General features: G+C 46.4%; 9 protein-coding genes across 9 annotated transcripts; 3 read left to right on the top strand and 6 right to left on the bottom strand.

Moving 5' to 3' along the window:
* Window positions 1-122: 122 nt before the first annotated feature.
* On the bottom strand, window positions 123-2,750 carry EYB26_008851 (uncharacterized protein; the record flags this gene model as incomplete). Its single annotated transcript, XM_054268102.1, has 2 exons — window positions 123-428; window positions 489-2,750. The coding sequence occupies 2 exons, from the start codon at window positions 2,748-2,750 to the stop codon at window positions 123-125; spliced, it is 2,568 nt and encodes an 855-aa protein (XP_054124077.1).
* A 1,297-nt stretch (window positions 2,751-4,047) lies between these two features.
* EYB26_008850 (uncharacterized protein) lies at window positions 4,048-4,880 on the bottom strand (the record flags this gene model as incomplete). Its single annotated transcript, XM_054268101.1, has 2 exons — window positions 4,048-4,457; window positions 4,598-4,880. The coding sequence occupies 2 exons, from the start codon at window positions 4,878-4,880 to the stop codon at window positions 4,048-4,050; spliced, it is 693 nt and encodes a 230-aa protein (XP_054124076.1).
* Window positions 4,881-5,683: 803 nt separating this feature from the next.
* EYB26_008849 (uncharacterized protein) lies at window positions 5,684-6,685 on the bottom strand (the record flags this gene model as incomplete). Its single annotated transcript, XM_054268100.1, has 1 exon — window positions 5,684-6,685. One exon carries the CDS (start codon window positions 6,683-6,685, stop codon window positions 5,684-5,686), a length of 1,002 nt encoding a protein of 333 aa, XP_054124075.1.
* A 1,208-nt stretch (window positions 6,686-7,893) lies between these two features.
* EYB26_008848 (uncharacterized protein) lies at window positions 7,894-9,404 on the top strand (the record flags this gene model as incomplete). Its single annotated transcript, XM_054268099.1, has 2 exons — window positions 7,894-7,933; window positions 7,990-9,404. The coding sequence occupies 2 exons, from the start codon at window positions 7,894-7,896 to the stop codon at window positions 9,402-9,404; spliced, it is 1,455 nt and encodes a 484-aa protein (XP_054124074.1).
* A 432-nt stretch (window positions 9,405-9,836) lies between these two features.
* EYB26_008847 (uncharacterized protein) lies at window positions 9,837-11,623 on the top strand (the record flags this gene model as incomplete). Its single annotated transcript, XM_054268098.1, has 3 exons — window positions 9,837-10,198; window positions 10,250-11,526; window positions 11,589-11,623. The coding sequence occupies 3 exons, from the start codon at window positions 9,837-9,839 to the stop codon at window positions 11,621-11,623; spliced, it is 1,674 nt and encodes a 557-aa protein (XP_054124073.1).
* A 286-nt stretch (window positions 11,624-11,909) lies between these two features.
* EYB26_008846 (uncharacterized protein) lies at window positions 11,910-12,904 on the bottom strand (the record flags this gene model as incomplete). Its single annotated transcript, XM_054268097.1, has 4 exons — window positions 11,910-12,225; window positions 12,291-12,321; window positions 12,415-12,783; window positions 12,844-12,904. The coding sequence occupies 4 exons, from the start codon at window positions 12,902-12,904 to the stop codon at window positions 11,910-11,912; spliced, it is 777 nt and encodes a 258-aa protein (XP_054124072.1).
* A 2,034-nt stretch (window positions 12,905-14,938) lies between these two features.
* Window positions 14,939-15,372, bottom strand: EYB26_008845 (uncharacterized protein; the record flags this gene model as incomplete). Its single annotated transcript, XM_054268096.1, has 2 exons — window positions 14,939-15,146; window positions 15,218-15,372. The coding sequence occupies 2 exons, from the start codon at window positions 15,370-15,372 to the stop codon at window positions 14,939-14,941; spliced, it is 363 nt and encodes a 120-aa protein (XP_054124071.1).
* Window positions 15,373-15,879: 507 nt separating this feature from the next.
* EYB26_008844 (uncharacterized protein) lies at window positions 15,880-16,767 on the top strand (the record flags this gene model as incomplete). The annotated part of the gene is made up of 4 exons (XM_054268095.1): window positions 15,880-16,111; window positions 16,203-16,248; window positions 16,335-16,532; window positions 16,599-16,767. The coding sequence occupies 4 exons, from the start codon at window positions 15,880-15,882 to the stop codon at window positions 16,765-16,767; spliced, it is 645 nt and encodes a 214-aa protein (XP_054124070.1).
* Window positions 16,768-16,975: 208 nt separating this feature from the next.
* On the bottom strand, window positions 16,976-19,669 carry EYB26_008843 (uncharacterized protein; the record flags this gene model as incomplete). Its single annotated transcript, XM_054268094.1, has 3 exons — window positions 16,976-17,114; window positions 17,172-19,170; window positions 19,378-19,669. The coding sequence occupies 3 exons, from the start codon at window positions 19,667-19,669 to the stop codon at window positions 16,976-16,978; spliced, it is 2,430 nt and encodes an 809-aa protein (XP_054124069.1).
* Window positions 19,670-19,785: the final 116 nt, after the last annotated feature.

Raw genomic sequence — 19,785 nt, 5'->3', positions numbered from 1 at the left:
AAATCCTTTTCATCCAAATCCAACAAGCAAAGAAAGGTATATATCGGGGAAGACCCAGAATAGAAAAAAAAAAAAAAAAAAGCAATCATCGAAACATGAGATATATCGTTTGAAAGAATCAACTATGCCACCATCTTGGACGAACTCCTGGCTAACTCAATGCAGAATTCTCCCCACTCGCTGCCTCCGCTTGACGTGATAATTTCCTGCGCAATACCTTCTTCGACACGCTCTTTGTATCGGTATCGGTATTCCTCCTTTACCAACTCCAGATGTTTTGGTTCCCAGTGCAGACGCACAAGACGGGAGATGAGGAGCTCGGAGCGCTCTTTGCTGCTGTGAGATTCGCGGATGGCTTGGTGCAAAAGCAGAGCATCGCGCATTGGTCTATTGACCGCGCCGTTGAGGACATGGACGAGTGTTTCTCCCTGTGAGGAGTTAGTCTGGCTTGAATATTTGATAAGAAAGGAAGCATGGAAGATACATACAACAAGGTTCTGCGACTTCTTAATCACGTCCTTGGCAAAGTTCGACTTGTACGCATGATCATACAACCTCATAACCTCCCTCAAATGTGCATCATTCCGTAACAAAACAATATCAATCATTGCTGTTTCACCACCTTCGCGCGAGGCCACGGCTCGACGCAATGCAACCACATCCTCTTGAACTTCACGCGAACTAACCTGCTCCTTATCAGACTGTCGTTGTTCGCTGAGTGCCAACAAAATCGCATATCGGAACTTATCAGCTTTCAACTCCGCCTTCATGCATTTTTCGAGACTGTCGGCGTATCGCGCATCACGGAAACAACTCTTGATCTCACGAATCTCGGCATTACTGCGACCGATGAGGGATTCGATGAGCAGTTCGCGTCGTGACGTGCCAGCCTGATAATAGCAATTCGCCCAATAGGCTTCCGATTCCCATCTACCGAGCGCAGTCGCGTAACACACTTTTCCGAAAGCAGTATTTCCCAACTTCAGCTTGATATGTTTCGCAATGTTGATTCCTTTGTTGTGAACTTTGGCATGTTTCTTATACTCTGCGCGCAAAGTCAATATTTGATCACTAGAAAGATTTGGTAGGATCTCCATCAGTGGCCTGGTGTCGAGACTTGTGTGACGAGATAGCGCGTCTTTCAATGCAACTGCGTCATCCTCTGGATCGTAGAACGCGACCTTCTTCCGGCCCGATCCTGGAGCAATCGTGATGATTTCTTCGCCCACATGACTCGAGTGTCTTGAATGACGCCTACGTTCTTTTTCCTTTTCAATCTCACGTTCCTTTTCCCGCTCTCTCTCTTTGCGTTCGTCTATGGATCGGCTGGATTTGTGCTTTCGGCGTAGGTCAGATCCTGAAGATCCTCCTCCTCCGAGCTCTTCCAGATCAGAAATATCCGAATCATGGGCTAGTCCAACGGGACGCGCCATGGGCGATGGCATTGGGGAGATTGATTGGTATGTTCCTTTGTATGCCTCAAGTAGGGGACTAGCCGGTGGCCGACCGCCAGCTACGGGACCCATTCCACCACCCACAGAAAGATTACTGGATACAGATAGACTATGTGGACGATTCTGGCGACCGACGCTTTCAGCGCGAGACCGACCCGGTGCGATTTCGAGAAATTGCGGTTCGGTGCTTGCGGTATAAGAGGGTTTCTGAGTTGCAAATTGATTTTGTGTACTTGCAGTATATGCTTGTCGTTCATTGCCCTTGGAAGCGTACCTAATATTCGGGTCTGGATTTGCGTATTGAAATTGACCCGGTGCTGCGTATGACTGCGTCGCTGTGTATCCTTGGCTCTGGGGATAATGGGTAGTAGGAGGTGCAGCACTAGTCGCAGGATAACCTCCTGGAAAAGCCCCTGGGATGGACTGCGAGCTTGGTGGATGGGCACCTGGTGGTACATAGCCCGGCATTTCACTAGGAGGGATAGGAGCCCAGTCTGGAGGTAGGACCGGCGGAATTTGACCAGCATTGATCTGTGCCTGGATTCTGGGGTCCACGTATTGCCCTGGCTGAGCATGTACAGGTGCGCGGGGTTGTTGATATGTGAATTGATCCGGCTTAGCATAGCTAGGATGACTGCCAGGACGATCATGGGCAGAGTCATCTAGGCGATAAGAAGCCCCGGTTAACTTTGAAGCCAACTTGGACGAAACGGACTCGCGCGATGACCGTGGGTCCTGTGAGGGTTGATGCTGCTTCAGGTGACTAGGAGTATCTCCGTATGCTAGAGCGCTAAGATCAGAGTCGCTCTCGGTTTCGGAGTCACTATACTGTGAGTGACCATGAGCGGCCGAGCGACGATAAGCGCGGTCCTTTTCTACTTCATCCTTATCGAGCGATGAAGGTTTGCTGCTGGTATACTCGGAAACCTTGTTTTGAAGTGTTCTCTTTATATTGCTGCTTTTGCCGTGGTCATCTTCCGAATCGGAATGATAGTAACGCTCTTTCGCGCGTTCCTTGGCTCTGTACTCCTCGTCGGAGTCTGACAGATCATCATATTTGGAGCTTCGCTTATCACTACGGCCACTACTACGACTTGAATATTCACTCCGTTTGCGTCGCTCCTCGGCGGAATCGGAATCGTAGTATTTCTTGGTCGACGATACCGTTCGGGAGGTCGGCGCTGGCGATCGCGAAGGGGCACGATTATCACGTGAAGTAGACCGTTCACGAATCCGGCCGCTGGGAGACTTTGAGCGACCACGCGAACGTGGATCGTTCACTTGTAGAGACGACATGGACTCTTTTCTCTTTTCTAGTGTTCTTGTCGGCTTCGGTTTTTGTGTGTTCTCTGTGCGATGCGGGGTATACAGACAAAGTAAACAACAGCCGAACAACAAACAAACAATGGCGCTGATCAGCCTGGAGGTTGGAAAAAGAGAAGAAAAAACTCGCAATGAAAAAAAAAAAAAAAAAAAAAAAAAACAAGAGTAAGAAGAGTGACGCGTCCTCAGCAAGAAAGCCGCCACTAAATCAACAGTGCATGAGGCTGAATTGAAGCTTGACCATTGGAATCAAGCGACCTTTGCTGGCCTGTTGTAATCAAATGAAAACAGTCGCCAATAGCATTGGTTGACCCGCCGCCAGACTTCGACATTCCCTAGGCCCTAGGGACTCTAACCCGTGTTAGTGTGCAGTAGAGGGGTTTTAGCTTGAAGCTTCAGCTGAAGTTGAAACTCGGGCGATTTCAGGTGAGTGAGGCCGATCTTGTGACCTGCGAACTTGCCTGATGAACCTCAACTCAACCACCGTCTCCTTCTGTCTTCCTCCTATCCTCTCCCAACATGCTTGTTTCCTTCATGGTTGACACTTTGATTCACCGTGTGTGCGTCGCCGTTCTCACATCTTACCTCTCACCCGTGTTATTTTCCAGACCAATACGAGGGACGACTCCATCAAGAATGGGTCCAGCCATCCCCGAGTCCCGCTAACACTTTACCAGTTTCTTAGTGGCGCCGCCTCCCTGCCAATAAGATATCTCGAGCACGGCTGACTATTATCATTCGGGCTGGTGATTGTTGATCGCCTTGGAATATGCAGTCAGTGCATAGGGAGTACTCCGTACAGAGTATGTACAAATGCGTACTACGTACAATGCTGAACGCCATGATATACAGACACGTCTATAGTGACAGTTGCTGGCAGGTAGCATAATTTACTTTACTTGATCAAAGGGAGACCTTCAGACTACTGGTTTTTGCTAGTACGATCCTTCTTCCCTTAAATATCGACCTTGATCAAAGGCATCTCCAAATTGAAAGATGTGGTCTTGTGTCAGACCGACGATGTCGAATCGAGGGTTGAACGCTATAGGTGTAACCCCTGGTCAAGGATTGCAATATCAGCTTGCTAAAATCGACGCGCAGTCAGATGTCACGTATCACCGGTCATTGTCTAAATGATTCTATCCTGCTCGGATTGGAGAGAACAAAGTATATTCTACCAGTTGCAATATACAGGGATACAAGGATGATCACTGGTAAACCTTCCGCTCTTTCATAAGCCCATCTACGAGCACACCTCTCCCCGGCCTCCCTACAGCGCAAACATAAGAGCCATCAACCCAGCCATCAACCCAAAACCGATTTGCACGTTAACAGCCGCCGCCGCACCAGTAGGTACACTCGTTCTCGAAGAAGTCGGCGATGGAACAACCACAGTAGAAGAAGAAGATGAAGGGAAGGAAGAAGAAGAATATGATGATGATGCTGTAGTAGTTGTAGCGGCGGCAGAGGTAACAGCAGCAGTCGTAGGAACTAGGCTATCTGAAGCCGAGGGTGAGGGTGATTCTGAGGATGCAGTAGTGGCGGTTGCTAGAATAGTGATGCTATCTGAGGCGACGAATGTGGCCGGAACTGTGGCGGCGCCCGAGTATGCACTGATGATACTATGAATAGTAGCATCGGATCCTGAGACATAGACCTCGAAGGCGTGCGCGCCACCACCTGATAAATCGAATTGTCAGCGCAGTCCAAGAAAAGAAATATCCTATAATGTTGATTCAACGGCGCAAAGCATTCCGTCAGATGTAAAGACATATTGAAGCACAGCAGAAAAGGGGGGGGGGCGGGGCCAAAGAACATACAGTTCTGCTTCACGTAGCCAGCACAAGAAATATCACAGTTGCTATGATCAACCATATCACTGATGGGCGGAATAGCATCACCACACCAGCAATCGGTACCTTTCAGAGCATAATAGCTATGTCCCATACTGTCGCATGCTTGCTGGCAATATCCCATTGACTGGAAAACGTAAAACCCATTATTAACAAAATTAGAGAGGGTTTCGCTACGGTCAGTGAAGCAGCCGAGTTCGAGGGCCGAGACGCTGGTGGCAGCGATGAGGAATAAAGTAGATCGAAGCATTTTTCTTGAGTACCGAGAGGTACCGATGTACTGAGAATATGTGAACGAGCGACTGGATAAAGAATGACACTACCGTATACCTAGGTATACCGGTAAAAGAAGTAACGAGTGGCGAGGATATGTATCAGAATGATCAACCAATATGACGGGATGTGAAATGAGATGACAGAAAACGAGATCTAGAAATACGTAGTCTCCCACCACAAAAACCAAGGTACGTAATGGCTCTAGAAGGGTTCAGCCTCAATCTCCACAAATTGCTCGACCTTGTCTACATCAGGTCTGAGTCTATAACACTTAGAGAAGCTGGTTGGGCGGTTTACTTCGCCAAGTGCTGGCTCTCCACTTGGCGGCCTGGACAGTAAGCGGCCCCATCTTGTTTTCCATCGCTCCAGATTCAGAAAGGAGCTTGAATGGAGGTTAACCTAAAGACTCATGAGAATGCTTCTTTTCACTCCAAGGTAGGCGCGTAGATACAGCATAGTCTTCAAGATGGTCATAGGTATAGTCTTCACATGAAACATCAAATTATCGGCTTTCAAGAAAGCCATCACTTGCTACTGACGCGCCTCCTCCAGATTATTCGACTTGACAGAATATTTTATCCTCTCCAATTGTTGCTTTGAAAGTTTTACTCTTCCTTCTTGTCCCACTATCATACCAGGCTTCTTACAAGTGAAAGCTAAATGTAGACAAATTATGCGTTCAAATATTCGTAAATTCATGCTGCCTTGATAATAGGCTTCATCATATTAGATTAGAACCCCTCGCTATCTAAGTAGCCCTATCAAAGTCATGGACTTTCAAAACTTCATATCTGTCCTCTTGAGCAACTCCTCAATAAGAGTGCGATGTTCTACCGGAGGATCATCCTTTACAACATCCCACAATCCATCGATGTGCTTGACCGTCTCAGCCGATAATGGACCTCGTTTCAAGGCATCTAGTACTTCCGTCAACTGCGAACCAAACCGAGCACCGATGATGATTTTGTCCCCAAGCTCGCCTTTCAGTTCAGAATGATATGCAATCCATCTATAGGCCGTCTCTGCCTGCGAGCATTGGGCTTTGGCGCTGGCAATTTGGCCAAACTTCCCTAAAAACTCCAAAACGTTGGGTTTGTTGTACATGGCATGATACAACTTTCCGAAGAACGTGTTAGGGTCCCAACGTCCTTCTCCACCTTGCTTAATGTATCCCGGTGTCTTGGACAGAAAGCCACCGGCAATGGGCGAGTATGCGTAGAAGGCCATGTTGTATTTGCGAATTGTCGGGAAAATCTTCTTCTCAATCAATCTATCAATAGCATTGTAGTTCCCCTCATACACACTCGGCAAGACAAATCCTCTCTCCTTTGAGATACGTACGACATCCTCGATCTCCTCAGCAGAGAAATTCGATACCCCAAACCTTTTAAAAGCACCCCGTTTGTGAAGCTCATTGAAACCTTCCAGAGTTTCCTCCAAGGGAACGCGCTTATCGAACCCATGGATAAAAAGGACATCCACCTGATTTGTTTTCAATTTGCTCAAACTAGCCTCTCCGCTTCGAACAACGTTCTCCCTTGTCGCTGGTGTTGGTGAACCCCCAGCCCCTACTTTGGTAGCTATATCGAACCCCAGGGAGACTGCATCGGCTTCGCCAAGAAGTTCTTCGCTTCCAGGGTAGATTTCTGACGTATCGATTGTCTTGATACCATTTTCGGATAGGTATTCGAGGATTTTGACTGACTTTTCAGCTGTGAAGCCCTTGCTTGGTGAAAAGACTGAACCGCCGTATGCGATTTCAACTGGAGTAGATCTCATTGTGCAAGACTGTAAGCCCTGGATGAACTGACAAAAGTTTAGAGTAATCAAATGATATTGAAGCCCATAGTTGCTGGAAAATGGCCATCTTGAATGTCCACTTTATACCACAGGACAGGGGCACGGCATAATACTACCTATACCCGCGGTATGCGATAGATTCGAGACATTCCTACTAAAGGATACCGGGAATTCATGTACATTTCACCGCTTATTGCCGTTTGACATGATTCCTTGCGTGCGCTTATGAAACTTTGTCCGGGGTAGGGTACGATTCCTTTGTCTCCACTAGGGGATTTTTCTACCATGTCTGTCCACTAAACTTCCCCGAAGGGCAAATAGTTCTGATCATAAGATGGCCAAGTGGAAACAAAGAAAAGTAATGGATTTGGAAAGAACCAAATTCGAAATTTTCGGATCATGACGCTGGTGCAATGCAACGCGGATCATAGATGCAAGGTGCTAGCAGATAATTCAACCGTCAAACTTGCCACCTAGTGGGTGTTTGATTTCTGTTGTCTCTGAGCTTTAGTTTTGGGATGAGATATTTTGAAGTGTTCCAAAAATATAGTAGCCTTGGAATTTCCGGCAAATATGTTCGTCATGGTCGTGGCTATGTGCTGGGTGCGACGTAGAACCTGTATATCTTCAACATAGAAAGCGCCACAATATATATGGACGCCAGATTATTAGTTCTAAAGACATGAAGAGATTTGACCGTCCTGTGGCCTACCAGATATTAATCTTCTTGAACGTACCTAAGGGGTAAACGATAGCCTAGCCCTAGGACGTTCGATTAACACTAACAAATGACTAGCTTACCAGACGGCTAGATTAATGCCTAAGATCAATATTCAAACACTACGAATACCAAATTAATACTCTTCCCATAATTTGAGCAGATTCGATTGGTTGTGCCAAGAACACGAATCCTATTATGGTAATACCTAAATGGATACTTCCCTCGCAACCTCGCAAGTCCCATGCCATATTACTCGATCTGCCCCACCAAGCTTCTCAGTATGAGACAATCGGCAAGAAGCACCATAACACACTATAGCAGCTATGGTTAGGTGCCAAGGTGGTCTGAAGTCTCTAGAGGATTTCCAGAACTACTAGAATTTCTGTTTTAAATCAGCTTGAACTGATGAAGTAACGTCTCTTAACTTCTTGGAAGACGGCGTTCTTCAACATCGATATTGCTAGTCATGAAGGATAAAGACTCATTCAAGAAGCTACGCTTCACCGGCAAGTCTTGTTGTAGACAGATTTGGTATTCACTTCTTGACTGACTTAGGTTCCAGGCCATATCGAAAGGTATTTGATAGCTAAGCACTCCTTGGGCTTCTACAATAATGTGGCCGTCAGCGTATTCTATACGAATCGCTCACCACTTGATGTTCAGCATCTTCAGTCCTTCATATACAGAGCATTAAAGGAAGTCATCGCCGACCACCCTGCTTTGGGGGTCAATATCAAAGATGATGATAAATCTCGACCATACTATGTGCAACTACCGACGATCGATCTCTCAAAAACAGTCACGTTCATTCCTTCCGTCGCAATTCCAAATCCTTTAGATCCGGAGGGTGTCAAAAATTTAGATTTGTTGCTGGAAGAACAGCATAATCGTAACTTCAAAGATCAAGCATCCCAGGATCCTCTCTGGAGGTTGTTGATTGTTCACGAACCTGTGGAAAGCTCACGATTTGTCGCTTGCTTTGTCTACCATCACGGAATATGCGATGGGACATCTGGACTTGTCTTCCATCAACATCTGCACAGAAAACTAAATCAAATCCCGATCAGTGATACAGACCAAGAGGCGGATGCGATAGTAGCAACATCCTCAAAAGCATTTCTTCCCGCACTTGAAGACCTGCACCCGCTGCCACTTTCTACACGATTCCTTCTCAAGGCAATCTTGAAAGAGCATCTAGTCAGTGAGAAGTCTAAGCGCCACATATGGACAGCGGCACCGATAACAAGCGACCCATCAAAACGAAGATGTCGATATCGGTCAGTTCGTTTCTCGCAAGAGACTACTTCTCAGCTTCTAGCAGCTTGTCGGGCACAGTCTACTTCTCTCACTGCGGCTGTGCAAACAATATTCGCTTCATCGCTGTTCGTTCATCTCCCTTCCAGCCAATTTTCGAGTTTGTACTGTGATGGTGCCATGTCATTCACGAGGTGGTTACCGGTTGATCTTGTTGATAAAGATAGTATCGGAACTTGGGTTTCTCAATATAACTTTGAACATCGGTTCGTTTCCATGGATAGCTCGTCCCAAAGCGACGCTATCAAACTATTTTCATGGGAAGAAGCAAGAAAAGTGAAAGCGACGATCCAAAAAGAGATCGATAATGAGGGCAAGAACAGTGCCGTCAGCTTATTGAAATTCGCCGGTAACATGCACAAATTTTCCAAACAGAAAATCGGTAAGCCGAGGGCTGCGAGCTTTGAGATTTCCAATATTGGTATCTTTGGACATAAACATCAAGAAGACGGTGAAGAAAGTAGCTGGACGGTTGGAAGAGTTGTATTCAGTCAAAGCGTGGATGTTGTTGGAGCGGCAATTGAGGTTTCACTTGTCACTGGCAATGATGGATCTCTTAATATTGGGTTTTCTTGGTTGGATGGAATTGTCGAGGGGTCTATAATTGAACAGGCGATGGGCACTTTTGAGCGGACTGTAGAAGAGCTTGTTTCAAGAACATGACTTTGTTGTGATCAATTGTCCAGCGAATGCAACTTTTCCATCGAGAGAAAATGACACAGGATGCAATTAGGTACTTGTAACTCGGCTTACTCTTTGACAGAGCTTTTAATTCCACAACAAGCCATACAATATCCTGACCGCCAATGACCGATATGGAAGCCAAAAAGAGTCCCGGGGCTATTCAGAACCAAAGGACCCATCTTAGAGTACTAAGTAGCCAATTGACCAGTCAATTAGCACCAAAATAATTAGCACAAGTTGGACTGGATCGACCTTCCTAAAGGCGATTAGGGCTGGCCTAGTCAGCTGTCGATAAGATAAGCCCCGATTCACCATGAGGGGAAGTAATCACGGCATTTCTCTTCTTCTCTTCTTCATTTTTCCTTTTCGTTTTTGCTCTTATATTTTGATTGAATGTCATAGTTGCTTCCAATGCGTGTTCCAGCAATTTTGACGCCAATCTTGGCCACAGGGGCAGTCTCGCGCTCTGTCTCGTACCTCGGCCAAACCCCAATTGGAGACTATCGACCGATTAGTAATGGAAATACCCATATAGATGCACCAGGCGACGATGTCTGTCTGCTGCCACCAAAAGTTGCACCGCCAAAGGACGGGTTGCACCCTTCTCTAGATTTTATTCAAGATTCTTCCTATCTGTCGCAGCAAGTAGAGCGGCTGTCGCGTGTTGTTCAGGTGCCCAGCACTTCCACGGAGCTGGAGGATGATCCGTGGAGCGATTATTATGCTCCTTTCCTCGACTTGCACGATGAATTGGCCAAGCTCTTTCCACTAGTGTAAGTTTATTTTGAATTATCGAATATGTGAGCATAAACTAACGATTCCAGGCACTCCTACGGCAAAGTCGAAAAAGTGAACCGTTTCGGCCTTGCGTATACCTTCAATGGCACCAACTCGGCACTTAAACCTATGCTTTTCATGGCCCATCAAGATGTTGTCCCTATCGATGACCCCAATGACTGGACTTATCCTCCATTTTCGGGTCACTATGACGGCCAATGGCTCTGGGGCCGGGGTTCTAGTGACTGCAAAAATAGTCTTATCGGCGTGCTGTCCGCAGTCGAAGATCTCCTGAAGCAAGGTTGGACTCCAACGCGTACCCTCGTCCTCTCCTTTGGATACGACGAGGAATCCAAGGGGTGGAAGGGAGCCGGTTGTTTATCTGAACATCTCGAGAAGCGTTACGGCAAGGACAGCTTTGAATTTATCATCGACGAAGGTGGCGTGGGTATTAATACTATAGGAGACAAGATCTATGCTATGGCAGGTGTTGGCGAAAAAGGTGCGGTTGACATTCACATCTCTCTCAGCATTGATGGCGGTCACTCATCTATTCCACCGCCGCATACCGGTATCGGAATCATCTCCGAAATAATCTACCATCTCGAGCGAGAGCAGCTATTCACGCCTAGACTTGATCTCTCGCACCCATCTCGACAAGGTCTCACATGTCAAGCAAAGCATTCAGTTGATTTCGTCGAGCCCTGGCTCTGGTCTGCTCTTGAATCCTCTGATTATACCGGTCTAGCTGAAGCTCTCGCTGCATCTCGGGGTGACCGGGTCCGTTTTCTCTACCAGACCTCCCAAGCAGCCGACCTTATCCACGGCGGCGTGAAAATCAATGCGCTACCAGAAAAGATTAGTGCAACTGTAAATTACCGAGTCGCCATCCACGAAAACACAGACATGGTCCGCGCCCGCGCCATCAACATCATCACACCCATCGCCAAGGCGCACAACCTCACTTTCTCCGCGTTTGGCTCGGGTGATAAACCGCAAGCAAACAACCATCTCGATATCTCGGATTACGATCTACCACTTGAACCAGCACCAATCAGTCCCACGTCGCCCTCCGATGCAATCTGGACGCGCATGTCTGGTGTTACTCGGCAATTCTTCGAGTCCCTGCCAGCGTCAAACAACAGGACTGTACTTGTTGTCGGGGATGTCATGACCGGTAACACCGATACCAGATTTTACTGGAATTTGACGCGCAATATCTGGCGATTTAGTCCTATTCGCCCTGATGGTGCTAAGAATATTCATACGGTTGATGAGGGGATCGATATGGCTGTGCATTTGGAGGGGCTGGCTTTCTATTACGGTTTGTCCCCCTTCCTTTCTAGAAAATTAATGTTGAAGTTTAGGCTAACTGTGCGATTGCAGAGTTGATTCGGGCGTTTGATACGTACGAGGACTAGTTGGTTGCATTCATGTCATTGACGCTCAGCGGGCGAGAATAGAATGACATTGGCACATAAGAATCCTTGGGTATCAGAACATATTTCAGACTGCCGTCTGCACTAATTACAAACTATGTACATTCTAGTTCATATTCGCTATCAAATCATTATTTAGACGTGTACATTCACAGAAAGAACACTTTAACGCTGGTATAACATAGTAAAACAGATTCGTCTAGCGGATCATTCCCCAACTTCTTCTTCCCTTCCAAATTAACAAGACTCATCGATAACGATTACTTCTTTAAAGAATGAAAATACCCAAAATAGCACTAACAACACTACCCAACAATCCAACCGACGAAATAGTGCTACTACCAGCGGCAAGCCCAATAGTAGGTGACGAAGTACCCGATCCAGTGCTGGTCCTCGCGGCGTCGCTAGCGGGGACAACTATGGTCTTGACAATGGTCGATTCAGGGATCAATGAAGTCACAGATCCAGAGGTGAAGGTTGAGAAACTGGTGGAGGTGGTAATGATACTGTTAGATCCGGTTGGGACGGAAACGGATGAGCTAACGGTGGCGCCGGTTGGGATGCTGGTTACGGAGGTTGTAGATCTAAATCTTGTCAGTATACCTTTCTCAATGGCTTTTTATATAGAAAAAAAAAAGGAAGAACAAACCCTGTAGATTTGGGAGTTGGAGTGGAAGGAGCTATAATTGGTGAGCTGCTGCTTGAAACCACTCCAATACTGCTACTGGTAGTAGTAGTACTGGTTTGAGATAAGGGAGGGGTAGGGCTCGTACCAATTCCTGTAGATGTCGTCGTTCCAGTAGTGGCACCGGTGGTGGTGGTAGATCCAGCACCACCATTCACGATAGTGAATTCACCAGACCCGGGGAATGCGCCAATGCCTTTATTCCGGGGGTCCATGATAACGCGGTAGTTTCCATCTGGGATGCCAGTGACCGAAGGGATGTGGTGGGTGGCCGTTGAGGTGGCGGTACCCGAAATAGGGGACACGATCACATCGGTAGCGAGCAGCTTTGTAGGAGCTGGGTTGGCGAGCAAAATCTCCCAGTCGCTGGGATCGGCGGAGGTGTAGAGCCAGACAACGTCGAAGCCGTTGCCTGCGTCGACGGTGTCGCCGTCGGCGGGCTTCAGGATTTCAATTCCTGAATAGCTGTTAGATCACAATCATATCGATATAGGTAAACCCAAAAAAGGGAGCTTACCCTGCGCAGCAGAGAAGAGAGTGGCAGTCGCTACAAGTGAGACGGGGACAAACGAGAGCATGATGAAAGACAAACTAGTGATGTTCCTAAACAAAATAAAAATAAAGATTAGTATATATGTGTATATAGATAGATATAGATATATATATATATATATATATATATATGTAAGAATAAACGTTGGACCTGATCAGATCAAAAATAGTAGCGGGGAGCTGGGTCTATATAATCGACCAAACCAGGGTAACATAACTTACGGTATGGTACAGTGCACCAACCCTGGGAAGCTCAAATGTTTCAAGCCGAAACGACCACTCCCAATTTAGACCTGACTTTGGATCGTCCTTTAGCGTTGGCAATGTCGCTTGTCACTTGTAAGGAGGTAAAAATATTGAATGTAACTCTAGAATCTCTGTTTCAATCACAAGGGTCTTAGAAACATGGTTAAACCCCCGGTTTGACGTTAGAATATTAGAAGTGCCCCATGGTAGTAGATGTTTCGGGGCTGAAAATGGAAAGGGACGTAGAGATGCAAATCGGTAGCAATTTGTTAATCGTTGTTTTCGTTAGGTAACTCAGAACAATTTTTTAGATGCCTGTAATTAATTTCTGGAAATATTTTTGATAATTGCAAGAAATAAACTCCATTCTATAAATAAATACATCGTCATACAGTGAGACATCATAGATCATGTGCATCCATGGATCCAGGAGCTCGGCATCAAGGTACGAGGACAACCAGATAAACAATTACGGAAGGCACGCGTCAAAACCCATAAGTTACTATGTAAACAAAACAGCATAACGATTGATGCATCCGCTGCAATAAACATATCTGACTGGTTGGTTCCTCCAGAGAGTGTAGCCCACAGCAACTAAGGCTTAGCGGATGACTGCTCCCTCACTTGGGGCCAACGACAGTAGAAGAACGAACGATCAGAATGCAACGTGTCCCCGCAAATACTTTTCAGCAGATCATCGCTGTAGTTTGATACTTCTTTGGTTGCTTCGACTGGCTTGGCAGTGCTTGTTTCATATCTTCCTCGTAAACACTGAATTGCCAGTGTTGCTGGGGACGCTAATTTTAGTTTTGTCAGGGTTGCATGCGATGTTCTTGGATTAGGACTACCATCTACCCCGTTGCAAGTATTGCATATTAACGTACTGTGTATGAGAGGATCATTTGTGATGAAATCCTTGAATATGAAGCAGTGAGTTGTCGCTATTGTATACCGAGGTTGTGGTCAAACTATCTGCAGTAGGCGAACTACTCGTGCCAGCCCGCACCAACCCCATCCTGGTGGTCTTGGTGCTCACAAGTTAAATCAACATAATTGTTAAATCGACATTTTTTTTTATTAGCGACTCCCATACAAATTCGAAAATCAAGACCAGGATGGGGGTTGGTGCGGCTACCAACTAACTTGGTAGTCTGGAGATATTCTGAGACATGCACGCCTTTCTTCGTCTCTGTCAGTCAAGTCAAAACATTACGCGCTCTTTGTGTAGTACCTACTCACCGCGATACAACCTTACATTTACTACGAAAATAGTAGAAATAGAGAATCAACGGGAACTGACTATTGTCTCAGATGCGTGGGTTCGTCATTCTAAAGGACGAGGTGAATGTAACATTGGCTGTCATGCCCTAATTGTATACTTTCGGCCCACCTAGTTATTTGTAGCTAAATTCTACTCTTATCGTTATATCACTACAAAGTAAATCAATCCTAATTACCTATGTGATGTCTCATATAGGTAGTAGAATCTCAGCGAGTTTGTGGACCTTGCGGTCTTTGCCCTAACCATGCAATTATCTTTGTCTTCTCTGTCGCTTATATTTTGCGAAAAAGACTGAGCGATGGCCAGTAAAGAACAATGCTAGCGATGGACTCTATTCCATCACTGAGAATAATTCAATATCCATTCATTTCCCTTATACTTTATGGAAAACATCCTTGAGATAATCCACCGCGCCCAAAGGCACACCTAAATGCCGCATAATACAATACGCCGTGGCCAAATGGAAATTGAAACTCGGAATCGCATATTGCGACACATAAATCTGACCCGTCGCAAACTGGAAGTTGCCCATCTAGGTCTCCATGATTATTTCTTTATCTACCATTGCATCCATAGCCTCGGGTTTGGCGGTCTGTAGGATCTCAATTGTGCGCTTGATGCGCTCTTGCAGTTCTTCAAGGGCTGTCTCTACATCTTCCACGGTAAGGACTTCGTGCGGGTCAAGGCGTTGGGGGGTTGCTTTGGCTATGCTGGTGCAGCCTTGGACTTGGAATGTGAGTCTGCGAGATAACAATGTGATTAGATGCGTGCTGTCAACTCCCGGATGTTCTGAAATGAACCGATGGCTTACTCTCTCATGTCCTCAATCAACCGAAATGACAACATTGACGCCTCTGTCATGCCTTCCTTCTGCTCTGCAAATTCCGCGCCCTTCGTGAGCAAATTTGAGAGGTTGTTCAGGTAGTGAATAAAGATTGGGACAGTTTGCTTGTATAGGCCAGTCATCTTGAATGGATATTCATGGAGAGGATGGCTTATGGAACAAACTCTGATGGGGCATATTATCGTCTGATACCGAGGCGCCTGTCTCCTAATCGGCATCTGGAAGGTGATATGGCACAGGACTCTTTGTTCATGGAACGGTGAAGTCAGTAATTGTACAAGGATTGAAGGATCCAACAGCAACAGAATTCTTTTTATATCGACAATCAACGTCGGGCGATATCTCAATCTACGAAGCCTCTCCAATATTTGCGCCTAAAGATACATGCATGCCAGCAAGCTTGCCGGAGAGTCCGGGATGCTAGATAGTCGTAGAATGAATCGAAGCAATCGTCCCTCTCAAACTGCGCTAATCATGTAGGTAGTCCATGTCGAGACCAGCCAGCCAACAATCTGCTCGTGTCACCGCCACCCCCACAATCATCAAATCCAACTCCGACCACATCCCATTGAAGCACACAACAAACATACAATCTTTCCAAATATACATTGTCTTGCAAACCAAGAATTATGCCGCTAAACATCCTCTGCTTCGGCAACTCCCTGACCGCAGGTTTTCGATCCTACGGCATCAAGCCTGACCACCCCTATGCTTTGACCCTAAAAGAACAACTCCTCGCCGCCGGATTAGATGCTTCAATCCTTGGGGGAGATGGAAAAGTTGATATTGATGTTGAAGGGCAACCGGGAGATTTGGTGAACTGTCCTCCTGGACATTTTGTAGAGAGGATGAAGTGGATGTGTATGTTGCTTCCCACACTTTAGGCGGACAGATGTAATATAAATGAAGAGGAGAGTATGTAAACTAACTGGCAATGCTTCACTACCTATAGTAGATGCAAAAACATTCGATTGGATCATTGTACTCGGTGGTACAAAGTATGCACCATGCCACCAAACTTACTGCTCCTCTATCTACTTTTGCACATCCGGAACTCTAACATCTACACAATCGAACATAAAAGTGACTTAGGCTACGGCTCCTTCACCCCAGACCAAATCTACACCGGCCTCAAAATAACCTGGACTCTAGCCCTATCTGCCCCACCAAACACCAAGATCCTCGCCCTAACGGTGCCCGAATGCGCGTCCACAAACGCGAAACTGACTCGCAACCGGAATGCGTTGAATAAATTAATTTTGGAGCATGAGGAGGAGAGGTTGTACGTCTATATTCTCATATTCCTTCTTAGTAAATTAACTTATTGGACTAGCGCTAACAAATCTAGTTATGCGTTTGACCTCAAATCTGCGATCCCGTATCATGATATGGATGAGAAGCGGCGAGAGGAGATTTGGGCTGATGGACTGCATTTCACAGAGAAAGGGTATGATTTGATGGGGGAGGTTATTGCAGAGAGACTTTTGGAGTTGTTGATACAGTCTTCTTCTACATGAGACTCTAACGTCGTCGCCAGGATACTGGTTGTCATTAGTGTGATTAAGAAACAGTAGATTACAAGCTCATATGTGCAAGTATGTGCAAACCATCAACCGCAAATTAAATAATGATAATTAGAACCGAGAGAGAGTGGAATAAAAGAGGAAAACATAGACATAAGGATATCGTATGTACGTGATATTGGGGGCTGTTAAAGAAGCACTCTCATAAGAAATAGTTCGTTTGACGTCTCTGTACCCGCTCCGGAATCTGAATGTTCCTCTTTCGAAGATTCTCAATATCCGCCGTTTTCAATGGAACCAACTCAAAGTTTTTTGGAAGCTCCTCGTACGGTGTACCGCCCCTGTAAACACGTTAGTAATGTGATAGTCAAGCGTAGGAAAAATTAGTTTGAACGAACTTTAGCCTGATCATCACTATGTTTCGTGCTCGATCCTTCAAATCAACCTGCTTCCGCAGATGTAGAACTCGCCCAGAAAGTTCATCCTGTGACTTGATCTTGGACCAGCTGATACCATACTCCTCAACAAGACGGATGAATTGCTCATCTTCCTCTCTCGTCCATGGTCGACGAGTCTGTGGCACTTTTATGGGTGATGCTTGGGATGGTTGAGGAGCAGCAAGCACAACATCCCTGCCTTGAGCGTCTGACGGACCAGCGCGAGCAGCCAGAGAATCAGTTAAATCATGTCTTGGCCGTTTTGCAGTTTGCACGGGCTTTTGAGCACGCCTATCATGTATGTCTAGGCGTCGATCGTCACTCTCGAATTCTCCATCTTCATCTTCATCCACGTCATCTTCTCGTGCGCGTTTACGCGACGAGCGGATACCATCACCGAGTCTCTGAGAATCAATCGGCGACACTCTAGTAGCATTAGTTTGGCGGTCGATGAATGCCTGCGCACCAGGTTGTCTTCCATTTGCTCTTCCCTGTACTGCACGCTGGTATCCTAGATCGCCAGAATCCAATTGCGCACCGGGTGTGGCAGACGCCTCGGACCCTCTGGGGTGCCTCGAAGCAGGTGTTACTGGAAGTGATCTCCGCGCAGTTGGCTTAGAGGTCAGCTTTGAGAGTTGACGTCCAAAGTCTGGTGTTGTTTGTTTTCCACCTGTGCTCAGACGCTCCTTGGCGCGAGCTAAGGCTACAATGTTCTGGAAACCGCCGAAAGATTGTCGCTCGCCTGCTTCCCGCCTTTCTCTAATCTCCGCCGGTGGGAGTAGCTCACGTCGCTGTTGCTGGCTAGCCTTTTGGCTTTGAGATGCTGGCTCGGCTCCGTCACCCATTTCAGTGTCATGAACCGTATCTTCTTGGCTTCCTTGGTTGATGGCATTTTCAAGCTTATCAAGTATATCCTCCACGCGCGGTTGGCGTTCTAGGTGACGATTGAGCTCTTCAGTTCGTGAACGAAGCCATTTCGCCACAGTGAAGATGAACTCCTCCCAAGGAAACCGCTCATCAAGGGCATCGAAGTCTACTTGACCATCTGCCTTGAAACATGCAGTGATTTCACGGATGCGGTCGGTAACATCTTGGACATATTGTTCGGGGAGATTTCCTTCAACATCTTGGAAGGATGGCAAAGAGAACCCACGGAGAGAAGAGGCTGCTTCTGCTGATGCTTGTGAATCAAGATTTTCGTTGTAAAACACGTCGTGTAGTAGCAAGTTAGGGTCAAGTCCTTTAACATCCTTCTCAACGATAAGACGCATCTTCAGAAACTGAGTCCTCACTTGAAGTGCCAAATCAAATGTCTGTCGTCGGAGAGCACTGATACCTGCGTTTTTGGCCAAATTTTCATTAGCCAGTGCACTGAGGAACGGCAGTGGAAATTGCCCCTCGAGTGCATACAGGCTTTCTTCAACATCTTCAGTCATTGTAATACGAGTCAAAATCTCCAGAGCAAGTTGGGCACAGTTTGACTTGTAAATGATGCCATCAACGCGCCAAGTCTTTGAATCATGATCGATAGGCGGGAAGATGGAAGCCACTTTATCAACTGAAATATACACATCCGAGCCAAACAACTCCACCTGTGAAGAAAAGTTATTGCTCAGATATTGCAACTTCCTGGTCTGACTGCTCTTTGGATTTGCCAAATTTCGTGCCAAATCTGCGATGCGGCTAGGTGATGAGAAACTGGATGAGAAAAAGTCTAGAAGTCTTGAGGATGCAGCCTGTAGGTTGGGAAGCGATTCAACCATGGCAATGGCATCAATTTCACCACCATCGGCATCAGAGTCTCCTGGGAGAAGTGTAGCGCCAGACACGTCATGGCCATTAGGAGAGTCTGGAATAGCATCATGTTCGAGTTCGCTATTCAATTGTTGTCTTGCCGCGTTGGAAGAGACAGCTGAAGATTCGACTTCGTCAGAATCTTCTTCACCGACAGGTGCCAAATCTGCCGAGGAATGGTCAGCACCTGCAATTTTTGACTGGGTATCTCCCATGGTGGTGCGGATGTGAGGTGAGTTGAGTTGAACTTGTATATACAGATGAGAAGTAATGAAAAAAAGGGTCACGAGGTGAGGCAATATGAAAAGCGATCGAAGCCAATTGTAAATGAACTAAAATAAATAAATGTAGCGTTCGAAAAGCTTATACTCACCAGGTTGAGCTTTCTTTCCTTTACCCTTGCCGTTGCCGTTTTGGGCGATGGCATCATCCGCTTCTTCACCACTTGAACTTCTGTTACTTCGTCTTCCTCCAGTAGCCTGCGACCGACGGGACGATGCAGTTTGCTGGGCCTTTGAAGTCTTTGCTGGCAATGGCGCTGCATTTGCAGACTTACGCGAGTCTTTTCCCATGTCAGGGGTTTGTGATGACGCCGCGCCCGACCGCGTGCTACGCGGTGTGGCACCTAATGGGTACTTTTCCAGCGGGTTGACAAAAGATGACATGATGATAAGATAAGAGTACTAGTACATTTGGGTCAACAGATTGGAACAATTGATTAGGGATTCCTTTGTCGTTGAAGTTGCTCGATGTAAATCGAAGCAACTACGCTCACTGTTGT

The sequence above is a fragment of the Talaromyces marneffei genome, chromosome 7 (assembly GCF_009556855.1).
Source record: "Talaromyces marneffei chromosome 7, complete sequence".
NCBI lineage: Eukaryota > Fungi > Ascomycota > Eurotiomycetes > Eurotiales > Trichocomaceae > Talaromyces > Talaromyces marneffei.
Note: the sequence above shows the minus strand (reverse complement) of the source record. Positions and strands in the feature narration are given on the sequence as shown.